Source organism: Pagrus major, chromosome 12 (assembly GCF_040436345.1).
Source record: "Pagrus major chromosome 12, Pma_NU_1.0".
NCBI lineage: Eukaryota > Metazoa > Chordata > Actinopteri > Spariformes > Sparidae > Pagrus > Pagrus major.
Window position 1 is genome coordinate 13,097,167 of NC_133226.1, and position 26,988 is coordinate 13,124,154.

The window sequence follows — 26,988 nt, forward strand, 5'->3', positions numbered from 1 at the left end:
TGTAGTCATATAAAACCAACTAATCATCCTTTATTACATAAGTATATGTTTCATAGAGCGTAGATGCGTATTGGCAACTACATCATAATGAAATATAATTAAACTGTATTCAATTAAGTAGAATATCTATGACAGCCTGGCTCTCACTCACTGAATTTTATCATTCTATCACTCTCAAGCTGCTCTGTGTCTGAGTAGTTGCAGATTAAGTTTATATTTGACTTTATTCTTTATCAGGCAATTCCAACTGTCACGATAGCTGCACAGATTTAGACTTTCCTTGTCAATGAGCAGGAGTCTGATTGTGGCAGCGCACATTAATCACAGAGTCTGAAAATAACTCTCAGATAGACAGCAGATACAGTCAGCTGTCAGAGACGGAAACCATCTCACGCTGAACTATCTCATCATTTGTAGGGATTTTGATTTTAACTCTGCCTTGGATTATTTTTGTTACCTGAGGAGTGGGAAAAAATATTTCTACATGTAGTACCATACGTCCAGGTGCCAAAAAAGGTCAGCCAGGTCACTGCTCAATTTGACTGTGTGGTATAATTTCAAAGACAACTAGGACTACTGTAACAGATAAATTCATGATAAGGCCTGTGTTATATCACTGACACTGTTTCCCTAGTCTGTCTGGTAGAGAATGGGATCCCTCTCACACTTCAACAACACTGACAAACATAAGATAATAAAACAGATATTGATAAAAACACATATCTATTACCTATTACCAGGCCTAGTGCTGGATGTCTTGGGGGGGAAAGTAAGAATTCATCAACATACATCTAAACTTGTCCTCATTTACCTGCAACTGTCACTCAAAGTAGAGCAGGAGATTGAAGAATGCTTTACAGCACTGAACAAAGTAGAAGAGGGAACAGTGAACAGGACGTTTGTCATTTTGATAAATGGTGCTGAAATGTAATAAAGGTTTATTTTTCACTGTTATTATTTCACTGTGTTATTATCATTATTTTATTGTTATACATTAGAATGTTTTGATCCACCAACCAGGGAGTGTAAGTATACTAATTGTAAAAATAAATAAATAAATAAAACATAAAGGAGGACTGTCATTATATCCATGGCTCCACACACACGCAGAGGAGAGAGAGAGAGAGAGAGAGAGAGAGAGAGAGAGAGAGAGAGAGAGAGAGAGAGAGAGAGAGAGAGAGAGAACATGGAAGAGAGAGAAAGTGAGAGAGTAGGATTTCCGGTGTCTCCAACCAATGAGCTGATTCCACATGCGGACACCGAACACCGCATTCGACGCACGCGAGAGCTGCAGCGGACAAACGCGATTGGTGCCGACGAGCACTCTGGTGATTCCGCAACACACGGACAGAAGCGAGCGAGCGAAGTGAACCGAGCTACAACTTAGCCACATGTTTAAATCATCTGCTCGGGCAGATTTATTCCGGAATTCGCGTTTGTTTTAAACGAGAGAGGAAGGGTCTGAAAACATCCCGGTTGAGACTGCGATGTTCGATGTGAATAGCTTCTTCAAGGTCTCACAGGAGAGCTAGCAGGGCACAGCCGGCGAATTCAAGCGGAGCCAAAGGAGCCAACAACAGTTAGCTAGCTGTAGCCTGTTAGCTAACCCGTTAGCTTAGGTGCCGCTAACTCGTTCACTCTCGCCAGGCACCTGCACGCCGTGCTGTCCTGAGTTCTAGCTAATTAACCGGTAACAGTCAAACAAGTGCGGGCCCGCTCTATTATTTATTAGTATTTTTGTTTTAAGTGCCGTAGTGACGTCGAAGGAGGAGAGAACCGTGACAGGCTGAGGTTGGGACCAACAGGGCGAAACGAGCGCTGTCCTTAAGTGGCCGTTCACCATGGACAACGCACACACAAAGACGGTTGAAGAAGTTTACAGCTTTTTTAACGTGAATGAAAGCACAGGTCTGAGTTTAGAGCAAGTGAAGAAACAACGGGAGCGATATGGAGCAAACGGTAAGGACCTAGGTTACATCAGTTTGTTCAAAAACAAGTAGTCATGCTGTCCCGGTGTCATGTATGGGCCATGGCTCCCGATTTGTGACGGGCGACATGCTGAACATTAAGGAAAGTTGTTGACGTCACTTTCTGTATGTTGAAATACTGGAAATGATCGACTGTTAAAACAGCCCGCTTTATACTTCATGTAATTTTGCTTCACTGCTACAGAAATATTCTAATACTGTGTATTTATTACTCAACTAACTGCCTGTCCACCTCTCTTTTGTCTGCGGTCTGGATGGGATGATCTGCAGAATTGCCAGCTGAGGAGGGTGAGTGGGCCAATGTGTATGTTTAGCATTTGTCATTACACATTTTTCAATGAAAGGAAATCATTTACATTAATTTTTGTTTTCCAGGTAAATCTCTTTGGGAACTAGTGGTTGAACAGTTTGAAGATTTGCTTGTGAGGATCCTTTTACTTGCTGCCTGCATATCCTTTGTAAGTATAACACACACATTTTATAGTTTAGGTGGTTTGTTCAGTGTTCAGTGCGCTCCACCAGATAGAGCCGTCTTAGTGAGATTAATTCAGTTGCTCATACTTGACGTGCCACTTGTGTACAGCAAAGTGATATGTCTTATCAAGATTGCTAGCAGTAAAAGCGTCTGTTAGCAGGTTGTGACACTTGTAAGGGGATACTTTCAACACTCAACTCCATATAAAGTTGAGTTAAGGTTGGGTATTTTTAGTGCTAGAATAGTGAGATCTTAAAACCAAGAGCCTGTTTCATTTCCTTCGAGACACCATAGTCGGTGTTTAAGGAAAGGGAAGATGGCAAAACATGGCATTCTGCCAGTTAAAGATTGTCTGTTCATCTCCACCACCATCTTTCTTTTCACCCTTTCAGTGATGAGTTCAGTGTTTTTTTTTTTTTTAATTTCTCAGCACAGCTCTGTCATCCTACAATGTGCACATAGTCTTTTTCCAAATGATTCAGTGCAGATCACAGCTTAGCAAGAATGCTGTTAAAAGTGGAGAAGAAAGGCGCCCAGTAACTGTCTGGTGACACAACCGAGATGACCATTTTTTTTCCTCCACGATTCTGTTTCAAGGTATAATGTGTCGGTGCATGCATGCTTTTTCGTTGAAGCAACAGTTGAAGTCATCACACATTTGAGCCTGTTGTTTCAGAGGGATTATATTAACACATCCTGAGTTTAAAAGAAACGCTGACATGCTGTTAATCTGGGAACAGATAGTTATGTCACTTGGTGGTTATGTGGCACGTTGTCAGGATGCTTGGCTGTTAACACATGGAATTGACTGACACCTGAGAAGTCCATACGTCTCTGGTGATTGAATATCCTGGCTTTAACATGCCATTACACTCTCACTATGACAAAAACTCTCAACATGACTTTGAAGTCCAGTAATTCATGTTGTTATCGTGAATACAACATGACAGTTCCAAAAATGAACAGACATAACTTGTGATGCTTGTGTTGCTTGTGTCCCTAGTGTGGTTTATGTGTGACAGTGTTGGGTCAACTATCCTTAGGCTCTGATTCTGCTAGCGTTGGCTGTTGGCCTACCAGCTGAGGGTAACATCCGTCACCCAGGCATGTTAATGACAGCCAGCTATGGTTATAAAGGATTATAAATCACCAGCTGTAGTACACGGCTCGCTCTCACACTAGCACATGCAGGCACATTTACATTTATTTCAGCATGAACACATTTGGACTACAAAGTCATATACAAACAATTGTAAGACTTTTATATTAAGTCATTCAGGAACTGAAAGGTGCAACACAGTTTGATTTACGTTTGATTGGCCATTCTTAAATAGGTTGGAGTAGAAGATACGGAGCCATTGGCATTTCGTTTGACACACTTAACTCCTGGCACAGATTCTAAAAGAGGAGAAAGTGGTTACTACAATCTCAGTCTCTCTGACATGACTTTGTAACACACTTGGCCCAGTTTCGCAGTACTGGCAGAAGCTGCCTTAATATTTATTATGAATTAGTAAATGATAGAGACTTAAAATGGTCGTGCCAAATATGCAAAAGTCAACGTGTGGTTCTGGCACAACTTTATCTACTAGCAAGGTGCGGGGAAAAGATATGGTGAGACAATCCTCAAGCGAAGCTGATCAGAATTGGGTTTGTTGCAAAATAGGTTTTTATATATGAGGAATTTGCCTTGGTATTTTGGTGCATAACAATAAACAGAGTAAAGGAGAGAAAAAATCTGAAAAATAATCTGTTAAATTGTAATGTTATTACCAGTCTATAGCGAATTATTAGCAAGGCCTCATGGCAAGACTATATATTTGAACGATACTGAAGAAAGAGCTGCAGCAGTGTGGTTATATAACAAGCAGGAGTATTAATTTCTGGTGTTTTGAGGGATGTTCTCAGTAGCTCACACTTCAGTGTTGTTAATTTCTTTTTCTCTGTTTTGTTTTTTCCCTTTTTGTAGGTACTGGCCTGGTTCGAAGAGGGAGAAGAAACCGTTACAGCCTTTGTGGAGCCTTTTGTTATCCTACTTATTCTCATAGCAAATGCTATTGTAGGAGTCTGGCAGGTAAACACATTACATGTTTAACTCTACCTTAGTCTGGGTTATTAAAATGTATCATGTTGAGCCAAATGCCTTTTGTACTGTTATGAGTACTCATAAGTAGTTGCTTTGACAAGAGACGGTAGCTTCCTTTTGCCAAATTTGAAATTATCAACTAACAGTGGATAGTAAGTGAGTATTGCTCAGGAAGTGACTTTGCTAAAATTTTACCTAAAAGTAGTGTATCAAAGAAAGAAGATGTGCATCTCTGCAGGGGTTTTCTTCCACTTTGATAGTTGTCCAATTGGGTGTTGGCAATGTACAAGCTGAATAGGAGTCTTACTGACAGAGAAAACTGATACCATGGAAAGAAACGTGGAATGGAAAAGCATATTCCAAAAATTGGAAATGTAACTTTTTCTGTTCTGGCCAAGGAGACAGCACACATCCTATTAGACCGATTAGATCCTATACGCTTCTTGTCACAGTCACACAGGAAACCTGGCATGCTCCACTTCCTCCTCACTTGATATTTTCTGGTCCTCGTTAAATAACCGACCTTATCAGGGAAACCAGTGGATCTTACCCGTTGACTGCGCAGGGCAACATTTAGTTGTCAACAGCAAAATGAGAAAACAAAAGCATTTTTAAAAAATATTGCCTGTGAGGAGGTGTTTATATGTGCCTGCTAGGTCCTGGCATCCCCCCTAGGATTTACAATGTCAGTTCCTTTGAGAAGTAGTATTGATTTGTCAACATACACCTTAATTATAGGCAGGAAGCAAAGGCAGCAACGGTCCTGGATGGAGGCACTCATCTGGACACATAACTAATTATCCTCTCCACATAGAATGGCCCAGAAAACAGCATGTTACCCCTGGAGTCAGTAATAATAGAGAGGCACATTGGCACCCAATAGTGTTAAATTAATGGACCCAAAATATCTGTTCAGAATAGATTTATTTGACGTTGGATATCCCATGTGCAACATCCTAAGAATAAGTCATTAAGTAACATGTATGTCAGTGTAATTAAACAAATTATAGAATGACATCTGTTTAGTAGCCAATTTATAATTACCCAATGCTTGCCTTTTATTACCTATTATTAGGTAATACCTATCTTTTATATGTTCCCTGTTGTTCCATGTATCCATGTATATTGTTGGATTAAAAGTCAATGTAAATTAAAATCTACATCCCTTAGATCAGTGATTCCCAACCTGGGTTACTTTTACCTCCTGCAGTTGACAGGGTGTAAACTGAATGAGTATATAGTAGTTCAAATAATTTGGAAAAATAGAATTTATGATTTGATAAAATAAAGTGCATCCACTTATTGAGTCAACTATAACAATTCATTTAGGTGTTATTGCAATTAAGAGTGTGTGAAAGCTAGTTAGCAAGGGAGCAAAGTAGATGAAATGGTTGGCTAAAAGTCATTAATAAATGATCAAACTAATAAGCTAAAAGTAATGGATACATTTTGAAGTAGATCACTAAGAAAAATGAATAAGAAGTTGAAACGTAGCTTTGGCCACTCCATGTGGTCGTTTTAGAAATGCAAATTTGACCAAACTGACCTAAACATCAACATCTCAATTGTATGAAAATATAACAGCCACTATTATATCCACTTGTAAATGGTTAATAGTAAAATAACACCCAGTTGGAAATTCATTCAAATTAAAATATTTGGAACATGAAGGTGTTGATGAAGGGATACTTGAGATGATCAGGACTGCTGGTGGACGTCTTACAAAAATGTTGGGAACCACTGCCTTAGATCTTTCGCCAGATTTCACACAAATATTAAGAAAGACCTTGCATGTCCTATACAGGTGTATAAATATATAGAGTAAGGGCAATCCCTGAATCATAATCTGTATTTAATATCTACAGATGAGAAAACTTCTCTCTGAAGGTCAATGTACAGGATCAGTGGCTGAGGGTGTGGATGATAGTAAATCACACCACAGTATACTCGGTCAAAGAAGACAGTTGCTAGGTTGGGTGGGTCCCTCCTGGTTTGCATTGTAAATGACATGCTTGTTTGAGGCTCTGTTGGGGCCTGTGTAAATGAGGAGTTGTTAAGTGACTAGTTGTTGGCCTCTGTTTATGTAATGAAAGCCTCTGAAGTAGGATGTAGTGTTTTTTCTGTTCTTATTCATATGTCCCTACCTGTTAGGAAATTAGTTAAGTGTTCCTCTGACTTCAAAGCAGTTGATATTTTGTATACCTTTTGTAGCTTCCTTGACCTTGTAAACCCTAACCTTTACTGGCTGCCATTTTAATGGCTTTCTGTCCCTGTTGCTCTGCCTTACAAAAGACCTAAATGTCCTGGGGTTGTGTGCCCTGTCTTGCCATGTCTTGTTGAGTTCTGCCAGCCAGACTGGGAGCTGCCACTAAAACTGTCCAATCTGAGAGCAATCACTCAGACAAGGTGAAGTCAGCACTATCAGAAAAGTGCAAGTGAAGACTGATGAGGAAGGAACTGAGCAGGCAAGAAAGGAACATTTGGGGAAACTGAAGTAAGACTGCCATTGTCGTAGTGACAGTTGCACATGTTTTTTGTGCAGAAAGTCCTGCTATTAAGGTGGCTCTAACAAGTATTCTTTAATATGACCAGGACAGAAGCTTCCTTTGCATCTTTTAGCCTTTTACAACATGTCCCAGTGTTTACATAGTTCTCCTCCATTGTCGAGCCTAGCCCATTGGTCGTGTGCAAGTAGTTTATTTTTTACTTGTCGCTTTGCTTATGTAAAGATTAGACTCTCATCAGTCCACTTTGAATAATGGTGCTCTAACTGAAACGGCATATCTGAGTAGGCACTTTGTTCCATCTTCCTTATCATCCATTTCCTCTGACACGCTCAGTGTTTGAAATTAACTTGTTTCCCCCCCCCCATCTCTCTCTTTTCAGGAGCGAAATGCAGAAAATGCCATTGAAGCACTCAAGGAGTATGAGCCCGAGATGGGGAAGGTCTACCGCCAGGATAGGAAAAGTGTCCAGAGAATCAAGGCCAGGGACATTGTGCCTGGGGACATTGTGGAGGTGGCAGGTAAGATTAAGGCTATTAAGCTTTGTTTATGCTTGATGCAGTGTCCCCCCGTGGGAGGATGCATGCACCATCAGTGACATGACTGCGACTCTTGGGTCAAGGCATTGTGACATGTCGTGCATCTCTAATTTTTGAGATTTGGCACCCTCTGCGTGCACACAAGGCTTTTCATTTCAAGATGGTCAAGTTTGAAAGTATAGTCGCTGAACCGGTATGCCTGAACTAAACATCTATATGACCCCTCGTTGAGAGAGCACCAGAACAGTCAAATCACATTAAATTCAGGGAAAGAGATAGCTACCACACCGGGAAAGGAGGAGGCATTTTGTCCGAGGGTGTTTAAGAACACGAGCAATTGCTTAGTCAAGGCCTGAAAAAGGAAAAAGCGGTGACCCAGGTGGAAACAAGGTGGTCCTGTTTGTTTCTACACCCCCCTGGCAGAGAAGACTGCAACAGAGAACACGCTGAGCATGAAAGCTCCAGGCATGCATTCAGAGAGGATGCATCCTAATTCTCTGAATGGTCTTGCTTGCTCAGAAGTTGTCTTTTAAAGAAGAAAGGTAGTTCAGCAATAAAATTGCATCATATTCGGAAGTATTCAAAAGAAGATTCAGGTTTATAATGGGTTACAGCCTAGAGTCTTTTCTTCCATTTATTCTTGACATTTCCCTGCAGAAAGTTCAGAAGAGTCAAGACATTCATAGGTTGCAAACTACAGATCATCTGCATGTTGGCTAAAGCATTTGATCCCTTCTATTTGTATCATTTGATGAGTCACTGATGTGCAGCATGTCTGCGAGGTACTGATGTTCTTTATCTTAAAAGTAAATAGGTGATGAGTCGATGGCTGTAATTAAACACACGGACGCTGTTGGTCACTACAAGAGCTGTACAGATAGCAGAGGTCATCAATTCTGCTAACATCATCAACAGTGTTATGACGTTCGCTTTACAGTCTCAAACATGCGCACACACAGATTCGCACAGCTGATCCCTCATCCTGTTCATTCCCCCTGACAATTTTAGAATAATGGTAGCACTTAGTAAGTAAAGCAGTTATGCAATACAAGAGCGGAGGTCCAGTCTGTTCTTCAACATTTTTTTTTTTTTTGGCTAACCTCAACTTGGATAAGGCCACATGTTTTTGCCTTTTGCGTCACTGCTCCTAATTTCTCTCATTATGTCTCTCTCAGTGGGCCTCGTCTGCCTTTTATCTTTCTTTTTATGTTTTTCATTCTTGCTTGGTTTATGTTTATTATGTAGCTTACCAAAACAGACTTTGTTTTCTTTCTTTTCGTTGTCCCACAGCAAAGGTTAGTGGACTGGTCACCGAAAAGCTTTCTTTGCTCTCTGTTTATAATCTCGTCAGAAGCTAAAGGAAGGGGTTGTGGCTTTACTCACTGAGGTCCCAATGCCTTACACAGTCCACGCTGTCTTACACATTGTGCCACAAATTTGGACCTAAACAGTGCAAAATGAACTGTCTCATCCACTGGCCAAATGGCTAGTGAATGTTGACATTTAACCAGCAACTCAACCATTGTATTTTTGGTTGGTCAGTCAGGCAAATTGGCCTGCCACTTGCATATGTTTTACCACCACTGGGCTGGTGTAATGTTGTGCCCTGCTCAGATAATTAACTATTTTTAGTTTAACTTGAGCAATCTAAAAAAAGATATAAATGAATACTTGAGGCATCAGTCGGGTCAAAACCATAATCAGCACTCACATAATTGCCTGACATGTCATCATGGCTTACAGTGACTGTAGCTTACAAATGACACTGAACGACGGAATAAAGCCACTCTAAAACAAGTCATACAATTGTATACAATGTATACAACTACAATTGTAGTTTCTGCTTATTGATTACTGAATGTGAAGGTTGGACCCACATGTCTCAAAACATCAGTGCCAACAACATGCCATATATTCAGAGTCATTCAACCTGGCAACTTAAATGTTATAGAAGACAGCAGCTGAATCAGACTAGCCGCTCTGCATGGTTTATATGCACAGTTACAGCCATGTGAGCCATTATGCTGTTTGCATAAATATGGTCCTAAACCCAATAAATGGGCCTCTGAGGTCTCATAAGTAATGAAGATGCAGTTGATTAACTGGTTTAAGTTCTGTCACAGAGTCAAATAAGCAGTATCTACGAAAGCTGCCATAGTTCCATTTATTTAGCTAAGGAGCTTTGTGTGCATTAGTTTGTATTAGCAGTGGTGCGCACATCAACTACTCGACCAGCGAGTTGCGGCATGATGGTTGATGATGTATGAGCATAATGCCAGGCTGCAAAGTCACTTGTCACAGCAGTCATATGGTTTATATCTCTGTGATAATTTTGCCACACAAGCTCAGATGTGCAATCAGAGCATTTGTTAAGTGGTCGGTGGAACTCTGTGTGCTGAGTGTGTGATTTCTTTATGGTGATGTGTCTTGCTCTGTGTTCTTTCTTTGGTGCTTAGCTGCGGTCTCAACGATCCAGAGGACAGCCACCCTCTTGTCTTACAGGCTAGAGAAAGAGTTTCCTCTGAAACATGTCTTTCCCTTCAGTCTTTGCTTACTTGCCACAGTGCAGTGTTTTGGCTGTGTTGGGCAAACACTTTGTTTTGCTGCAGTATGAATCAAGTATCATTGACCATAGTTTTGTCTGTCTTTCTGGGCAGAGCATCAAGTGACACCACCGGCCCCCTTTTCCATCAGTGGCATAGTTCGGAGCGTCTAGCTTATGGGAATGGATCTAGATTACAGTCACCTCTCAGAGAAAGTATTTTTAGGCAGTTTGTCAATATAGTGGCCTTTGGTGCATTCAGAGTCTGCAATATTTATGCAAAATGTCATCTAGAATCTGCTTGAGCGATTGCTAATCTACTGTATAGCCAGCCTTATTTACATATCAGGTGTATATTACAGCAATAAGCAACATTTTGTAAATGAACCCATGCCCCATCAGTCTATGTTATCTTTTGCTTTGGTCGCTGGCTCATAATGGTAAATGGCATTTCTATAGTACTTTTCCACTAAATGATGAAAAGGGCTTTACTTGTCACATTCACCCATTCACACACACACACTGACACACTGATCCTGCCATGCAAGGTGCCAACTGCTCATCAGTAGCAATTTTGGGGTTCAGTATCTTGCTCAAGGATACTTTGATATGCAGCCGGGGTAGCCAGGGATGTGAACCAGCAACGTTGCGAATACTGGATGACCCCCCACCTCCTGAGTTACAGTGACTCACTGTCTGCCAGTTGAGCCATTCATACACTGTTTGGTCTCTTAAGTATTGCAAGGTTTCATTAAAACCCTAAGTGTGTCTACTGGCTTTATTTACTGCCAGCACTCTACTGAGACAATAGTGAGTGGTCTTTGCTTCTTTACTCTCTTTTGTTTTACTTTTCAATTCCTTATTGTCTGTTGCCAAAGTGATGGTGTTGAACCTTGTTGTGACAACATCCTGTGCATAAGGAATACAATGTCCTTTCTTTCGCTCTACTCTTTCTTGCTGGCTGTATGTAATATATGCGGGACTGATCACCTCTGCTCTGCCTGGCTTGTGGTTTTATCTTAACCACAGTCTGAGGGCAATGTTCACCATTAATGTTGTCCTACCCTGGGAGGGAGCCGACAGCAAGACAGGTTTAGAAGCGTTACAGATTCAATTTGATAAATAATTTGTGCTCCAGATGGCCTCATGGCCAGGTTTCCTCTCTTGTGTTTTAGAGTGTAGGATAGTCTGTCTATTGTCATCACCCAAGCTATTTGTTTCTGCTTGTCATTTGCTGACTGTCTATTCCACTTGTCCTTGCTCTTTGCGTTCTTTCTTTGCAGCTCACATGTACAAGTTATTGCTGCATTATAGGAGCACACAGCAGTTATATGGAATACACTGTTGTGTGTACGTTTCTGATTAAGATTGGTCTTATGGTTTTTCCATTCACAAGAGGAATGGCAGAGTCCCTTGACGGCTAGAGGACCTCATTCCCAGGAGGCTAAAAGCCTACGTGCTAGTATAGCGGGGAGCCCCAGTCAGAGGGGGAAAAATATACAACCCCCTTGCGGCCTTTAAAGTTTCACTGGACTGGACTGGAGGAATAGTTGGGTGCGGTGTAATTTCCTTGGATTTGTTGCAAGCGTCACGGCTTATACAATCAGTCCTATGGGGTCGGCGTGTCGTGCATGGTTAGTAAGAAAGGAAAGGTAGGGATACAGACCCTGGAGAGTGTATAAAAACAACTTGGGTCTGTTGGGGTGTTATCACTCAAGTGTATGCCGGCTGACATTTGTCCCTCACTCTGGGGAACAGATAACAGATAAAATCCGTTGTTCACACGGGAGAAAGAAAGGTCCATATCCCAGAGGCTGACTACTCTTTCCCAGAAACAAAAAAAACGAAACAAGTAAGAACATGTGATGTAAAATGAAAGGAAAGATAACGACATGCTTAATTTGAAACAGCTGTAAATATTTTGGTCGCTGCAGCAGATTTCTGAAGGAAATTACAAAATAACTATGTATTCATTATGTGCCCAATGACTGGAGCAACATTCATAAAGAGTTACAGTAATTTCAGAAACATTGAGAGTTGTAACTCATGTGTATCTAATCATTATTGACCATCGCTTGATTTAAAACATAGATTCAATATTCCCAGGAGAAATTGGTTTGTCATGACAGTGAAGACCTGTGTCTGTTATCGATGAGGGTTTAGGCTTATTTAAAAGACATTAATGATGAATGGATCCTATGTCTTCTTGCTGCCAAGCTATTCTTGTTGCATATGAAAGTGGGCTATTCTACTTCCTGTGACCTTATTCCCAGTATAATATGGTATGTGAAGTAGGTGGGTGTTTCGCTATAACTTCAAAGTAGGAGATTTTCTAATTAGTGACTTTTTGTTGGAACCTTCCCATAGGACTTTAAGTCTTAAATATTTCCAGCGACTGTGGTTCCTCATCTCCTTTGTCCTTTCTCATGCTTTGCTTGTTCATCTTCTTCCTTCACTATCTCCTGTCAGTTAACAGGGATCCCGTTTGAAGGAAGGTGATGAAGTGGTTTTGACAGCCTCTAGTCAAGTCGAGCACCAAATTTGGTAGTGCAGCTGGTACAGTCAAGAAGTCAGCATAACCACATGTTACAGTGCACTTAAAAGTAGTAGTAATAACATAGATTTCTGGATTATTGGTATAGAGTAAGCACAATGTGAAACAGTGCAGTGATGTTGTTGAGTAGAATTTTCCTCACTTCAGTCTCCATCAGTGGCTTAGATCTGTCACAAACTCATGAGAATGGTGGGAATGAATGAACAGTCTGTACACAAGGACACGCTGTTTTCTATTTCAACTCCTGTGACGAAGAGTGGGTTCTCCTTGCTTAAAAAAGAAGTTTTTATCATTTCCCCTCCCCCAATCCAGGAGCATGTTTGCAACTGATCAAAATAGTTTTCCCATTTTTGGACGTGTGTTTTGCGGGACTCATCTAATCCCTCTTCCCATTCTCTGCTCTCCTCGCCCCCCCTCCCCCTCTTCCTCTCCACTCAGAAGGGCACTGCAGAGGCCCAAGGGTTGGTTTACTTGTCTGTCACCGCTCTCCACTGTCCACAGAGGGATCTCTTAAGAGCCTCGGGGTCATTGCTTTATATTGCTTTTACCTTCACCCTTTCAAGTTTTGTCTTACTGTAAGCTGAAAGTAATATTTTACTTTGGTGCAACAGTGGCATTTTTCCATTATGCTTTAGATTTTCATTAAAACGTCAGCCATTAATTTTGGGTGCCATGTTGGCCCATAATGTAATATAGTACAGTAATATACAGGGAACGTTATACTAGTATACTTGACAGACTCCTTTTTTAAAAATATTTGCTTAGGTTATATTTTTAAATTCTTCATCATGGATCTGACCTTTCAAGAGGTAATATAATGTGTGTTTGTATTTCCAGTCCCATCCCATAGTCGTGCTTTGTTAAAGTAAGCCTTTAATAAGAAGCAGATGTGAATCTGAATGCGGAAGACGTTAATCAAACCACAAAGGCTGAAAGGTTCTTTATCAACACTTTTTTTCTGCCCAGATCAGACCCAAACTACATGTGAACTAATACAAAGGAGTCAAACGATTTGATTTTAGCCTTTTTAAGAAAAGCTAATAAATGTCAGTGGCTTTAATGGGACTTATCCGCTTTCTCCAGAGGAAGCACTTGTTTGGAATTTGGTGTATATTTACATTTTACATTTGTTTTACTGGAGATTGCTAAAGCCATGTGTTAGTGGAAAGAATGAGCAGCAGTCTATTTGTGTCTTGTACATGAGATGAGTGGAACATTAATAATTTTTGAATGCATGACTTTCCCTCAGCCTCTCTCCAACAAATAACTTGAGTTTGATTATTTTATTACTCCCCGGGAGCATTAGTTGAATTAACACGATAGCTAATTTTATTTCCAAGCCTTAAGTGTCTGTGTGTGTGGTCGTCTTTGTTTGTTTATTGCATTTATCTTTAAGTCTTTTTCTCTTTTTCGTGATAAAATGCTCAAATTTTAGAGGTGTCTTTTTACATGTAGGACATCAAGTCTTTATCAAGTCTTAACACCACTCATCAGTTTTTATGGCTCGCATTATGCAAAGTATCTATTGACCCGTTGTCAGTGCCATTTACAGATGCTTTTAAATTGTGGAGAGGTACTTAAGTGTCTCTTGTGCGTTGTTGTGTCTGTCCACAGTTGGTGATAAAGTGCCTGCAGATATCAGGCTGTCTTCTATCAAGTCAACCACTCTGAGGGTAGACCAATCCATTCTCACAGGTAAAACCATTTTTAAATTGTTTAACTACATTATGTCTGTGTGAACGTCTGTCAGTTCTTGTTTGTGTCTCCTTATCCTCACCCATTACATTTGATAATACATTTCACATGTTCCCTGTATAGCAGCTGACCTCTTTTGATCAACTGAGACACAGAACAAGAATTAGCAATTTCCTCCTCCTTTTGACGCACATGCCCTCATTACATCCTGTTGTCATGGATGCTCAGTCAGTACCAAAACAAAAAGAAGTGAGTGATGTAAGTAAATGGATGTATCTTTAGATGGGTAATTGGACAGTGATGTAGATGGAAAAGATTGCAAGATTGAAGGATGTATAATGTGCGAGAGAAGAGGTTTATGTGAATTAAGTCCTTAAGTCTCTTGTCTTGCTCTGCTGCCTTAATTGGTAGCAAATTCCATGGGATATTTTAGTGTTTCAGCTATTTTTTTCTCCTCTCTTCCCATCCCCATTCATGGCCATACAGCTTGTCAAATGCTCTCTGCCTTACTCTATCAGAACAGCGCAGAACGTGCACAGTTGATTACACGCACAGACACACACAGTGCAAGCACACATCAGATACAGGGTTTGAAAGGCGGTGGCTGTGCAGTATTTGGTAATTGTCAGGCCTGCTCAGTCGGCTGCAAAGCCTTTTCCACACGTATCTGCCCAAAGTGTCAGCCAAGCATCACAACTAAAACTTTGCCCTCCCATGTAGAAACTCTCTCACTGCTTCTCTCTTTCACATCATTTGTTTCATCGTCCTTCAGGAGAGTCTGTGTCTGTGATCAAACACACTGACCCGGTGCCTGACCCACGTGCTGTCAACCAGGACAAGAAGAACATGCTCTTTTCTGTGAGTGAATCCCAAGACCATTTTAGAGTGTTCAGTATTATTTTACACCTTTTGCTTCCAGTCTGACTACATCTATGAAGACAAAAATTGTCCTATGTCATCTTCCAAAATCTGAATCTCCTCGTGTTGCGGCACATCTCACAGTAGTTGTTAAACTAGTTTTACCCCCTATGCCCAGAAGCTCAATGTGTAATATGTTTTCTTTTCTTTTCACTACTCCTCCACCACAGGGCACCAACATCGCAGCTGGAAAGGCTGTTGGTGTGGTGGTGGCCACAGCTGGCAACACAGAGATTGGCAAAATCCGAGATGAGATGGCATCAACAGAGCAGGAGCGCACACCACTGCAGCAGAAGCTGGACGAGTTCGGACAGCAACTATCCAAGGTCATTTAAGTTCCATTATTCTCTCATACTGCATTTTTTTGCCTTTTATCTCAGCTATTTCTTTTTGTTTTGACTAATTGATTGGTGTTGATATAATCTTTCAATTTAAACTAATGCTGTTTACTTAAAGGTCATTACGCTGATCTGCATTGCTGTGTGGATCATCAATATTGGACATTTCAATGACCCTGTCCATGGAGGCTCCTGGATCCGAGGCGCTGTCTACTACTTCAAGATTGCTGTGGCCTTGGCTGTTGCTGCTATTCCTGAAGGTAAGCTGGAGAGCTACACACGTGCAGCTGTGTCCTTACCATGACTTGCTTGTTGCTGTGAGAGGATATTGAGACAGTTGCTTTGGAAGATCCTACTTATCGGGCAGTTTTCTAATTCTTCATGATACAGGGACAAAGGATAGTATTTTCATCACTTGACTAAAGAAATGAATATGAATGGCTGTCTCCATTTCTTTCTGTAACCGTTTATCTCCTCTCTTGGATATCTAATCCTCCTTTTCCCCTGTGGTTCGGTTGCTTTCTCTCTCCAGGTCTGCCTGCTGTCATCACTACTTGCCTGGCTTTGGGAACACGGCGCATGGCCAAGAAGAATGCCATTGTCCGCAGTTTGCCCTCTGTGGAGACCCTTGGCTGTACATCTGTCATCTGCTCTGACAAGACTGGCACGCTGACCACCAATCAGATGTCTGTCTGCAGGGTAAGAGAAAAGCTAACAGAGACAGCAAAAGAGTGATAGACAATTGTTTTTTGTGAATTTCATGAATTTATTCATAAATCTGATACAAACACTGCGCTCTAGATGCAGAAAAGAATTGCTTTTTTGGTTTGAAATGTTGTTTAAAAGGGAAAAAAGAGCCTGTTGGCTTTAGCAATCATAGTCTGGAGAAACCAGTCAGAAATCTGCCATTAGAATAAGATAACAATAATAACCTACTAACAACTTCAACACGTTACAAAATTACCATGAAAAAGAGACAGAAAATGAAACTTAATGTTAAAGAACATTTGTTATTACCCTCTGACTTCTTATTTCATTACTGTTAAAATAAGAATAAGCTCCCTCTGTAGATATAAAAGGCTCAGTCTAAGGTAACAGAAACACAACGATTCTTAGTTTCAGATGATTATACACTAATGAAAACATAATTATGAATATTATATTCTATTTCTCCTCTTAGTCCCCCTAAATGCTACGCACCGGATCTTTAACTATTGTTCAGAAATCCTATATTTACCATATGATTTCCCATATTTACCTCAAAGGCAAATCAGATGTGTTGCTATTGAAAGCAGTGATTTAAAGTCTGCTCATTAACCTTCAATAGTCGCATAGCTTTGCTTAAATGATATTGACAGTGTTAGCTTATCTTACAACATTTACACTGGTTTCATAGTAACCAGCGTATGTTTGTAAGTAGTTGTTGTGTACTTAAGAATGTCAACAGATAACAGTGCTTGACTAGGCTAATAACAGTTCTCATTGTACGGTATAAGGTTAACAAAATGTATGTGTCATTAAAGAAATGATCCGTTGTAGGACAAAAATAATTGGCCATCAATGATTGCAACTACACAGCTGCATGAGACTGAGGATTATCAACTGCATATCATGGCCATTCATGCTGCCTTAGACCTGGTGTTCTTTACATGTGTAAATGATCACTTTTGATCACTCCGCAACAATACCTTCATAATCAGCCCATGCTGAGGAATACTAGCTAAAGTCCCTGCCAGCAAAGTATGATAAATGAGCACTCAGTGACAGGACATGCTCAGTGCGTCTCACTCAATGACTTTATTGAAAGGTAATTGCAGATGGGACTAGTGAAGTAAGTCTTGTCTTTGTACCTTGCAGGGAAAATATTTAAGCGGCATACCATAATGTTTAAACAGCAGACGCAGTGTGTCCTTTGTAGCTCAAGCTGCCGGTGATTAAACGGACTGATCTGTCTCTTAAAAGCTTTGTCATCTCACGTTTTCTGAATCCTGACAAAATTCTCTTAGGTAACAAAATTCTCTTGAACCCAACAGTAAGTATTCAAAGTGTCCTTTGAATCTGTGTATGGCATACACATGGTGTCGGCACCACGTGTCACTGATGCCAGTGTATGGCTGTAAACATCCTCCCCAGGGGAAACAGCACAGTTTGCAGTGACAAGGTCTGCAGTCCACTGGGGATTGGTCATTTCAAACTTCATGAAAAATGGGCAAGTAGTCCAAAAATAAATGGTATTTTAAAACAGTTGCCATACACGGAGAGAGCAAGGGCTGGCTACTTTCCTGACATCTGAGAACTTTTTTAAATTTAAAGTTTTTACTGAGCAATAAAGCAACCCCGACAGCAAGGATTAATTGAGCAGTAAGCAGTGTTGACTTTGAAAGGCTAATAAGGGATAATACAGGGTTTAATTGTACTTTCGTATCTTGTTTATCTCTGTGTACATGTAGTATATACATTTATTTTCCAATTTATTATGTGCATAAATAACTTGAAGCTATATGAACTATTATGTATTTACTGTCTATTTTAGCCATATATAGCGTGTATGATTTCCTCTTCAGTGTTGCCTTACAGCTCAATTCTTCAGATTCCCATCATATATCTGCCTCCTGCTCCATCCCTCCATCTTTCTTGTCGGCCCCCTCCTCTTTTCTTCCGTCCTCGTTCTGCTCTCCTCCCCCTTCTTGTTCAGGCAGCATGCTGATCAGTATGCAGTAGTTAGTCACTTGCAGCAGAATCAGCAGTAGAGTTGCATAACTGACCTTGTGTTGAAAGATTCTCTCTCTCTCTGTCTCCTCTGTCTATCTCTTGCCTTGCTCATCCTGCACAATTTCGAAAACAAAATCATGTTTTTGGACGGCCTCATTTTGGTAACCACAGGATGCTATTCCTGGCTGATTAATAGAGAAGCTTGTGCTTGACGCATCTGCTGCTTCCAACCACCCCTGTTCGGATAGGGCAGTACTAAAAGTTGTCCCGAAGGACTGAATCCTTTTTCAATTCAACTCCTTACTTGCTCTTGTGTTTTGGGTAGGAGCGCCTCTGACATCACTAGTTTATGTTGCCCTGAGGGGAGTGCATTCATTATGCCAGCACATCATTTTTTTCAGATATGTCTATTTTCATCCCCCTGCTCTGCCCCCCCAATTTTAAGCAAATGTGGTGCTTTTATGTAAGAATGTGTGAATGTATACCCTTGACAGACACGATAGAAGCTCCTCTGTTTATCTGACTCAAAACCTCTTTGCTTTTTTCTCTGATTTTGCCCTTGATTGATATCGAAATTCTTATGAAAATTAACAGCCTCTTATATTTGGATGTGGAGAAAAATATTAAAATAATACAGTTGTTTATTTTCTGGTTAATAAAATCCCTCCTTTGTACTTTGAATTGGAAGCATTCATTCATTCATTCAAGAAGATGCTCAATAAACCAGACAGTGTAACCAGTCTCCCAACCCAAAGGTTTGAATACTCAAGGTCAAACTATTTCCGCCTCAGAGTGATTCACTTTTATGCAGTTTGTTCATGTAGTGTGACTGCGCACAGAGGAATTGTGTGTCTGCCTTGCTGTAAGATGACATTTATGGATCCTCCCCACTGGAGTGCCCAGTGTCTGCTTTGGCTCAGCATTTCTTTATTATACTCTGCTCTATGTTCAAGCGTAATCATGATATGAAGGCTTTCTTCTCGTGGATAGCAGTCTGCTGCCACCTGCTGGATGCAGTGTCCATCTTTTCTTTTTGGCATTTAGACTTAAATATATAATGGGATTGATAGAGAACTTAAAATAAGGCACAAAGAAGTGATGCCCACAGAGTCTACAGATGTTTTGTTTGGGTATTATGTACTAATTGTTTGTCTCTATAATGTTTGTGATTCTAGATGTTCATCATTGACCAGGCAGTGAGTGATAGCTGTACATTAAAGGAGTTCACTGTTACTGGCTCCACATATGCCCCAGATGGAGAAGTGTGAGTATCCAGTGTGCTACAAGATGTGTCTAATAAAATTAAATATTTTCTCACCACTTAGAAGGAATGCGTTTAATGCTTCTCAGCATGTTACAAATACAACCCCCTTTTCCAACATGTTTTTCATTGAATCGGCTCACGTGTTACTTTCTGTTTACATCGTTTTTTTTTAGGTTCCATGAGGGCAAAACAGTCAAGTGTTCGCAGTATGATGCTCTGGTGGAGCTGGCCTCTATCTGTGCTCTCTGTAATGATTCCTCATTGGACTTTAATGAGGTTAGTAGGGAATCGTTTATATGTTAACAGATAGATGATCTGTAAGCACCAATCTACCTCAGCTGACCATACATGACGTGTTTTGTGAGACTTACTCTAATGAAGACTGACTACATGGTTTTTCATTTTTCTCTGTGTTCAGGCCAAAGGAGTGTATGAGAAGGTGGGTGAGGCCACAGAGACGGCTCTCACATGCCTGGTGGAGAAGATGAACGTGTTCGACACGGATGTTAAAGGCCTGTCCAAGATTGAGAGAGCCAACGCTTGTAATTCTGTATGTAACCTTCAATTGTCATTTCCTTTATCTTTTGCATGTCCTAAACTCAATTCAGAAAGGATAAAGCAAATTCAGAAAGACAAACTGTTAATGCTAATCGCAATTGTGTGTCATCATATCTTTAGGTGATCAAACAGCTGATGAAGAAAGAGTTTACACTGGAATTTTCCAGAGACAGGAAGTCCATGTCTGTGTACTGCACTCCTAATAAGGCCCGTTCCTCTGTTGGCAAGATGTTTGTAAAGGTAAGAAACTGTTGATTGAGTAACTTGTTTAAGGTTGTGCGATTCATGAACATGACATGGTTGGTGCCATCACTAGATATTGTTTACAGCCTGAAAATCTGTCCGTGGTATTAGAATAAATGCTTTTCGTTAACCATATAGAACTATAATAATCATGTTAGAGTGGGTCTTTATTTTAAAGGGTAATGGAAGTTTTGAAAAGTTGTTTCCTAAAAGTGTTACAAAATAAAACATTATGCTGGATGAAAGTGTTTCTTTTAGATACCGTTCTGTGTTTTGTTTTGTGTCCTCATCATCCCCCTGTCTGTGCCTGCTCTCAGGGTGCCCCCGAGGGAGTGATTGACAGGTGCACACACATCCGTGTTGGCAGTAACAAGGTGCCCTTGACCCCTGGCATCAAGGAAAAACTGATGTCTGTGATCAGGGAATATGGAACAGGCAGAGACACCCTGCGCTGTCTGGCTCTGGCCACCCGAGACAGCCTCATGAGCAAAGACGACTTGGTGTTGGAGGACTCCAGCCGCTTTATTGAATACGAGGTGAGAGCCAGGATGGATTGACACGGTCTCACTTTTCAGGAGTGACGTTGTTGGCTGTCAGAAGTGAGAAAAGAAAAAAAATCTGAATGTGGAATCTGTTTTTTCCTCTTATCAACCAGACTGATCTGACATTCGTTGGCTGTGTGGGCATGCTGGATCCTCCCAGGGCAGAGGTAGCAGCCTCTATCAGACTTTGCCGTCTTGCAGGCATCCGTGTAATTATGATCACCGGAGACAACAAGGGTACGTAGAGAAAGTCTCATCTGCTCAGAGAGAAAATCTGGCTTTCTCAGATCATTGTAACTTTGTCTTTCTTTTTTTATGGAGAACTTTCTTCCACTACACACAAGGAAAATGGTCAACATACTTATCTGTGCTCTTATTTGTACCTCAGGGACGGCAGTTGCCATCTGCAGACGCATTGGTATTTTTGGAGAAGACGATGACGTTTCCAGCATGGCGTTCACCGGCCGAGAGTTTGACGACCTGTCCCCTGCTGCACAGAGAGATGCTGTGATCAAAGCCCGCTGCTTTGCCCGAGTCGAGCCTTCACACAAATCCAAGATTGTTGAGTTTCTGCAGTCCTATGATGAGATCACAGCTATGGTAAGAAAAAACACCTGATACCATCTACCATCTGTTAGTTTATTCTATTTTAACCATGCTCTTCAGCCATGCACAGTTTGCCCCCAAACAAATAAAATCATCCTGAAATAAAACTATACACAGTGAAATACTGAAATTCATTATAAAATCAATATTTCATTTCCTGCCCTGGCTTCCATCCTCTCTGCAGACTGGTGATGGAGTAAACGACGCTCCTGCTCTAAAGAAGGCTGAAATTGGTATTGCCATGGGCTCCGGCACAGCTGTGGCCAAGACCGCCTCTGAGATGGTGCTGGCTGATGACAACTTCTCCACCATTGTAGCTGCAGTCGAGGAAGGCAGAGCCATTTATAACAACATGAAACAGTTCATCAGATACCTCATCTCTTCAAACGTGGGCGAAGTTGTCTGGTAAGGATGACCATAAAGACCTCAGAAATACACACACATTAAACCTAAACATCACACTTTTTTGTACTCTTGTATAATCGTGCTTTCTTTGTGTGTAGCATCTTCCTGACTGCAGCTCTGGGGTTCCCTGAAGCCCTCATCCCTGTCCAGCTGCTCTGGGTCAACCTGGTGACGGATGGTTTGCCCGCCACTGCTTTGGGCTTCAACCCACCTGACTTGGACATCATGAGCAAGCCGCCACGCAACGCCCGCGAGCCCCTCATCTCTGGATGGCTCTTCTTCAGATACCTAGCCATCGGATGTAAGTGGTTGCTTCATGTAACTGGTATTTAATGAGCGATGCCTGCTGTTATTCATTTTCGTTTCCTTTTTTGTTGTGTACAAAACATTTGTAGAAAATATTGGGGGAAACATGAACTCATCAGCATGAGGTTTTAAGTCTTGGCAGTATCACATAATCAGTGTTAAAGCTAGCAAGCTCAAATATGCCACATTAGCACCACATGAAAGTTTAGAGAATGCCATTAGAAAACATTCACATCTAATTGCAATTTACCTTGAATTTAAGTAACCAGTATCACTGAGTGTGAGTGTGTGTATGATTGACGTTTTGGTTTGCATCACCAGGTTATGTGGGTGCTGCCACTGTTGGTGCTGCCGCCTGGTGGTTTGTTGCTGCTGAAGATGGACCAAGGATCACCTTTTACCAGCTGGTATGAATTTCAGCCAAACTATCCCGCTTAATTAGGCTCACTTCGAAACACAAATTTAAGTCAATCTGCTTTAATCTGTTCTACTTTTCTATAGAGCCACTTCCTGCAGTGTGGTCCAGAGAACCCAGACTTCCAGGATCTGGACTGTAAGATCTTTGAGTCTCCTTACCCAATGACCATGGCCCTGTCTGTGCTGGTCACCATTGAGATGTGCAATGCTCTGAACAGGTGAGTAGTTTTATTAACATTTCTGAATGCCTGTGCTTTAACATCTCTGTCTGAAGTCAGCGTGTGACTTTTTAACAAACGTGATCATTTGTCTTTGTTGTTCAGTGTGTCAGAGAACCAGTCCCTGCTGAGGATGCCTCCCTGGGAGAACGTGTGGCTGCTGGGAGCCATCTGCCTCTCCATGTCCCTTCACTTCCTCATCCTCTATGTGGAGCCTCTTCCAGTGAGAAACATATTGTTTTAGTTTGAATTACAGAATGTGATACTGGGTAATAAGGGGCCAGATGGCACGAAAGCAGTGTCATGATACAAGAATAATTTATTTTGCTGTGAAGCTAAAATACAGACACATCCTTAGCTTGACTTCTTTCTCGTGCACTTCTTTTCAGATCATCTTCCAGATCACCCCTCTGAACCTGACACAGTGGCTGATGGTGCTCAAGATCTCACTGCCTGTCATTCTCTTGGATGAGTTTCTCAAGTTTGCTGCCAGGAACTACCTGGAGCCTGGTAAAGAACTGGAGAAGCCTGCCAGCTCCAAAGGCTGCTGCCTTTCTGCATGCATGGAGGGCATCTCCTGGCCTTTTGTGGCCGTTTCCCTCCCCTTGGTCCTCTGGATCTACAGCTCCGACACTAACATGGCCGACATGTTCTGGTCCTGACTGACTTGAGCACAACCTCGACTTTTCCATTCCTCCACCCCCACCATCACTTCCCCCTTTCATCTCCCCTCTCCCCCCCTGCCTTCCCACATGTGCATAGATAGCGTGTGTGCGTGTTTGTAGAGTTAGCGTGTGTACTTGTGCGTGCCTACCGTGTGTGTGTATGAGAAGGACCAACTTTAACACAAGAAACGTAACAAATAATATAAGATGATAACATTGAGATGTCACCTGGTTTGAGTTGGGGTAGGATTTGAGAACAGGTGAGGCTTTAAATGCGAGTGTTAGAAGACCATCACTCCCATAGTTTTGGACTTTGTTGCTGGTTTGAGAGAAAATATACTATTGCCATTTTTTTTTCTTAATGTCAATATTGCCTTTAAGGTTTATATTTTAATGATTTTTGGAATATCATTTGTCTCATGTCACTACAGCAGATTCGTTTGTTTAGCATCCCTCTCCAAGGAAATTAAGATATCAGAATCAGTTGATCTGTACAGAGATTGAATTTTATGCAACTTTTTTTTTTAATGGCTATGTAAATTTTTTGACCAGCGTGGCTTAGACATTACCGACTTGATTTATTTTCTAATGTTTACCATTGTGTCTTCAGTATAAACTCAGAACTCTTTCAGAGAAGGAGAAGCTCCGTGGTGCAGACGAGGACAGGGGGAAGGTTTGGGAGTGAACGTTTGAATGCTCCGCTGAAACAAAAGGAAAAAAAATCATAAAAAAAACAAAAATCCGCATGTCCTGTGACAAAGCATGAACTCTGTGTTTTCTCATTTCTAATTTAATTTTGTGTGCCCCCCCCCCCCATGTTCGAGTATAAAATAACTTCCTGGATGTTTTTTTTTTTTTTACTATAATGAATTGAAAATAAGCCAGTTTTTCTGCACTGGGCAGAGCACAGCTACCTCAATATGATAAAAAGATTTCTTTTGTTTTGCTCATCTCTAGATGCTGTTCCTTAACGGTCTTGCTAAAGCGTAACATCTGAGGTGTGCCCCTATTTGCTTGTGCAGAAAACGGAACAAAATTTTCCTTCCCTCTAACATTTTTAAGGATATATTTTGTTTGTATTGATTTTTTTTGACATTCATTAACTTTATTTGTGTTTTGCTTTGGAGACAGAGCTGAGTGGGGATGATGTTATGTTTAACCATCACCATGGCGTTTGATTCAAAGGACATTATTATTAAAATCTTAAGAAAAAATACTAATAGACAAAGTACTCAAAATGAACTTGGATTGCAAATAAGAACCCAAAATGTTGTTTTTTACTTCAAAGAAAAATACACTCATAAACCCTTTGAATCAAAGTGTTTTCTGTCTTTATTTAATGAGGCCAGTGGTTTTCAACATTATTCATATCCAGTGTTTTTTGTATGTACATATAATACTTGAATACAACTCATTTCATACATATGAATGCTTCAGTTTCCTTGGCACAACATGACGAGCAGGAGACACTCATGACACAGAAGAGAACCAGCTCATGTGTATATTTGACTCTTACAGGCTTTAATATTTAGATCTTAGTTTGTGCTGGACTACTTTGTGGTAGTGTATACATGTTGGATCCAGGCCCATACAGTCAACTGCACTCATCTTAGACCTCTTACTTTGTATGGAAAAAAACACCCCCAACTAAAAGCATGTTTTTTGGGTAGAAGCCTGGGTTTGCTCGCTGTGTGTTTGTGTCCCACTTTACAACAACTGTGTGCTTTTCTTCCTCAATGCCTTCCGTTGGCTACCCTGTCACTAGAGTGAGTATCCATTTGCTTTTTTCACACTCCAGTTAACTAAAGTAGAATCTGATTTTAAAAAAAAAAACAAGGACAGCAGAGACTTTTAAATTGAAAAAGCATTTTGGGGTTTATGTAGCCGATCACATGCCACTATTGTGAATGTCACTGTGTGCTGTTCTTTTCACCCCCTCTGACACCTGCTTATATCCACAAATCCAATACCTACTCTTGATAGTATAATCGAGGAAAAGGTGTACAATTTTCAAATGCAATTTGAAAAAAGTGTTTGTTACTAATTGTTTTTTTTTTCTCTTTTTAGGTTGGCTTTCATAAAACCTCCGCAAACTTTTACGAGTGTGCTCAGAGGCTGGAGTCTTCCTGCCGTCCAGCATGTGTGCTCACTCTAACTTCACACACCTCAGACACCGTGATGACCAGCAGTGTGTGTACCCTTGCACAGACAAAAAAAAAAAACGGACATGTTTCACAGTAATAAGACCAAATACATAAGGGTATACTTAAAGGGTGGGTCGGGCTGAAAAACACAGTTCCCTTTGCCCACACGCACCACAACACACACACTTCTTAACACACTTATACCTCTGTGTGCAGATGTTATATCAATACGTCACTATTCCAGTTTTGTGTGCGGGGAAAGTTCTCAACATCGTCGGCTTTCCTCCTTGCATGAAGAACTTGTTTCCAACTTCTTGTCACGTAGAGAAATCTTTAAAAACACTGGGTTGAATGGTCTTAGCTGTACATCAGTGTACAAAACATTCATGCATGCGTTTATGCTGTATGTAGGCTTTGCAATTTGTATTTATAGATTCTAATGTATAATACTCAAATGACATATTAAGATGGTTTTAAGATGGATACGTCGCAGATATTAGGAAATCACTGTTTTTATTGTAACGGTTTGGGTTCTTTGCACAATATTAGACGTGGAGAAACGACTCATGCTGAACTTGACTGTGCTCTACTTGAGTTTTTTAACTTTAATTTTTCCGACTGATGACTGATCTTTTTACTTTCTGGTGAATAAGTCCTTTGCAATGAGGACAACAGACTGACACTTTGATTCATTGGTAATCCTGCAATACAACAGTGTTCTCCTGTTTTCTTATTGCCTCTGCATTATTATTAATATTATTATCATGTATCCTTAACAACTGCTGTAAAACTGTGATCTAATGTGAGGGGGCTCGTGCAGTCCTCTCAGAGACACCTGGTCGAAGAACAATATTAACCATATGTAAAAAGACGATCATTATTGATGACTAATGATGATTGTACATGCATTACTGAGGTTGTGGTTTCAGGTAAATAAAACAATATAGTATTTGAACTGTCTTTTTGCTTCTTTGTATTTCAGTGAAGTGAGTGATTACTTCTTGCACGACAATATGTAAGAATTAGGTTGAGAATGTATAAAAATTACTAAAATTATCAACAGAATGTAAGTTATGACGTCCATGTATTGAGTTGCAGAGATATCTAATGAAGTAAGCATGCTAATGAGTCAGTCCCAACCAGTCCTGGTCCAAAGCTCCTCCATCCTGTTTTTGATGTGAACACTAATATATGGTCTGAACTGCTAGCTGCAATGCTAACTGAGCTAACTACCTAAGGGCAGGGGCAGTTTGCCAGTTCTTAGATATT

General features: G+C 40.7%; 1 protein-coding gene across 2 annotated transcripts; it reads left to right on the forward strand.

Moving 5' to 3' along the window:
* The first annotated feature begins 1,259 nt into the window (after window positions 1-1,259).
* atp2a2b (ATPase sarcoplasmic/endoplasmic reticulum Ca2+ transporting 2b) lies at window positions 1,260-26,674 on the forward strand. Of its 2 annotated transcripts, XR_012179892.1 has the most exons (24): window positions 1,260-1,959; window positions 2,259-2,276; window positions 2,364-2,446; window positions 4,433-4,537; window positions 7,436-7,574; window positions 14,303-14,383; window positions 15,156-15,241; window positions 15,472-15,627; window positions 15,758-15,899; window positions 16,172-16,338; window positions 19,527-19,615; window positions 19,789-19,891; window positions 20,034-20,165; window positions 20,294-20,413; window positions 20,734-20,952; window positions 21,072-21,195; window positions 21,347-21,558; window positions 21,749-21,969; window positions 22,068-22,270; window positions 22,597-22,682; window positions 22,777-22,910; window positions 23,016-23,133; window positions 23,300-25,341; window positions 25,643-26,674. XR_012179892.1 is itself a non-coding variant. In XM_073477695.1 (23 exons), the coding sequence occupies exons 1-23, from the start codon at window positions 1,842-1,844 to the stop codon at window positions 23,570-23,572; spliced, it is 3,129 nt and encodes a 1,042-aa protein (XP_073333796.1). In that variant the 5' UTR covers window positions 1,260-1,841; the 3' UTR covers window positions 23,573-26,674. The 2 variants fall into 2 exon arrangements, 1 of the variants encoding a protein (XP_073333796.1); XM_073477695.1 differs by having other exon boundaries at window positions 23,300-26,674.
* Window positions 26,675-26,988: the final 314 nt, after the last annotated feature.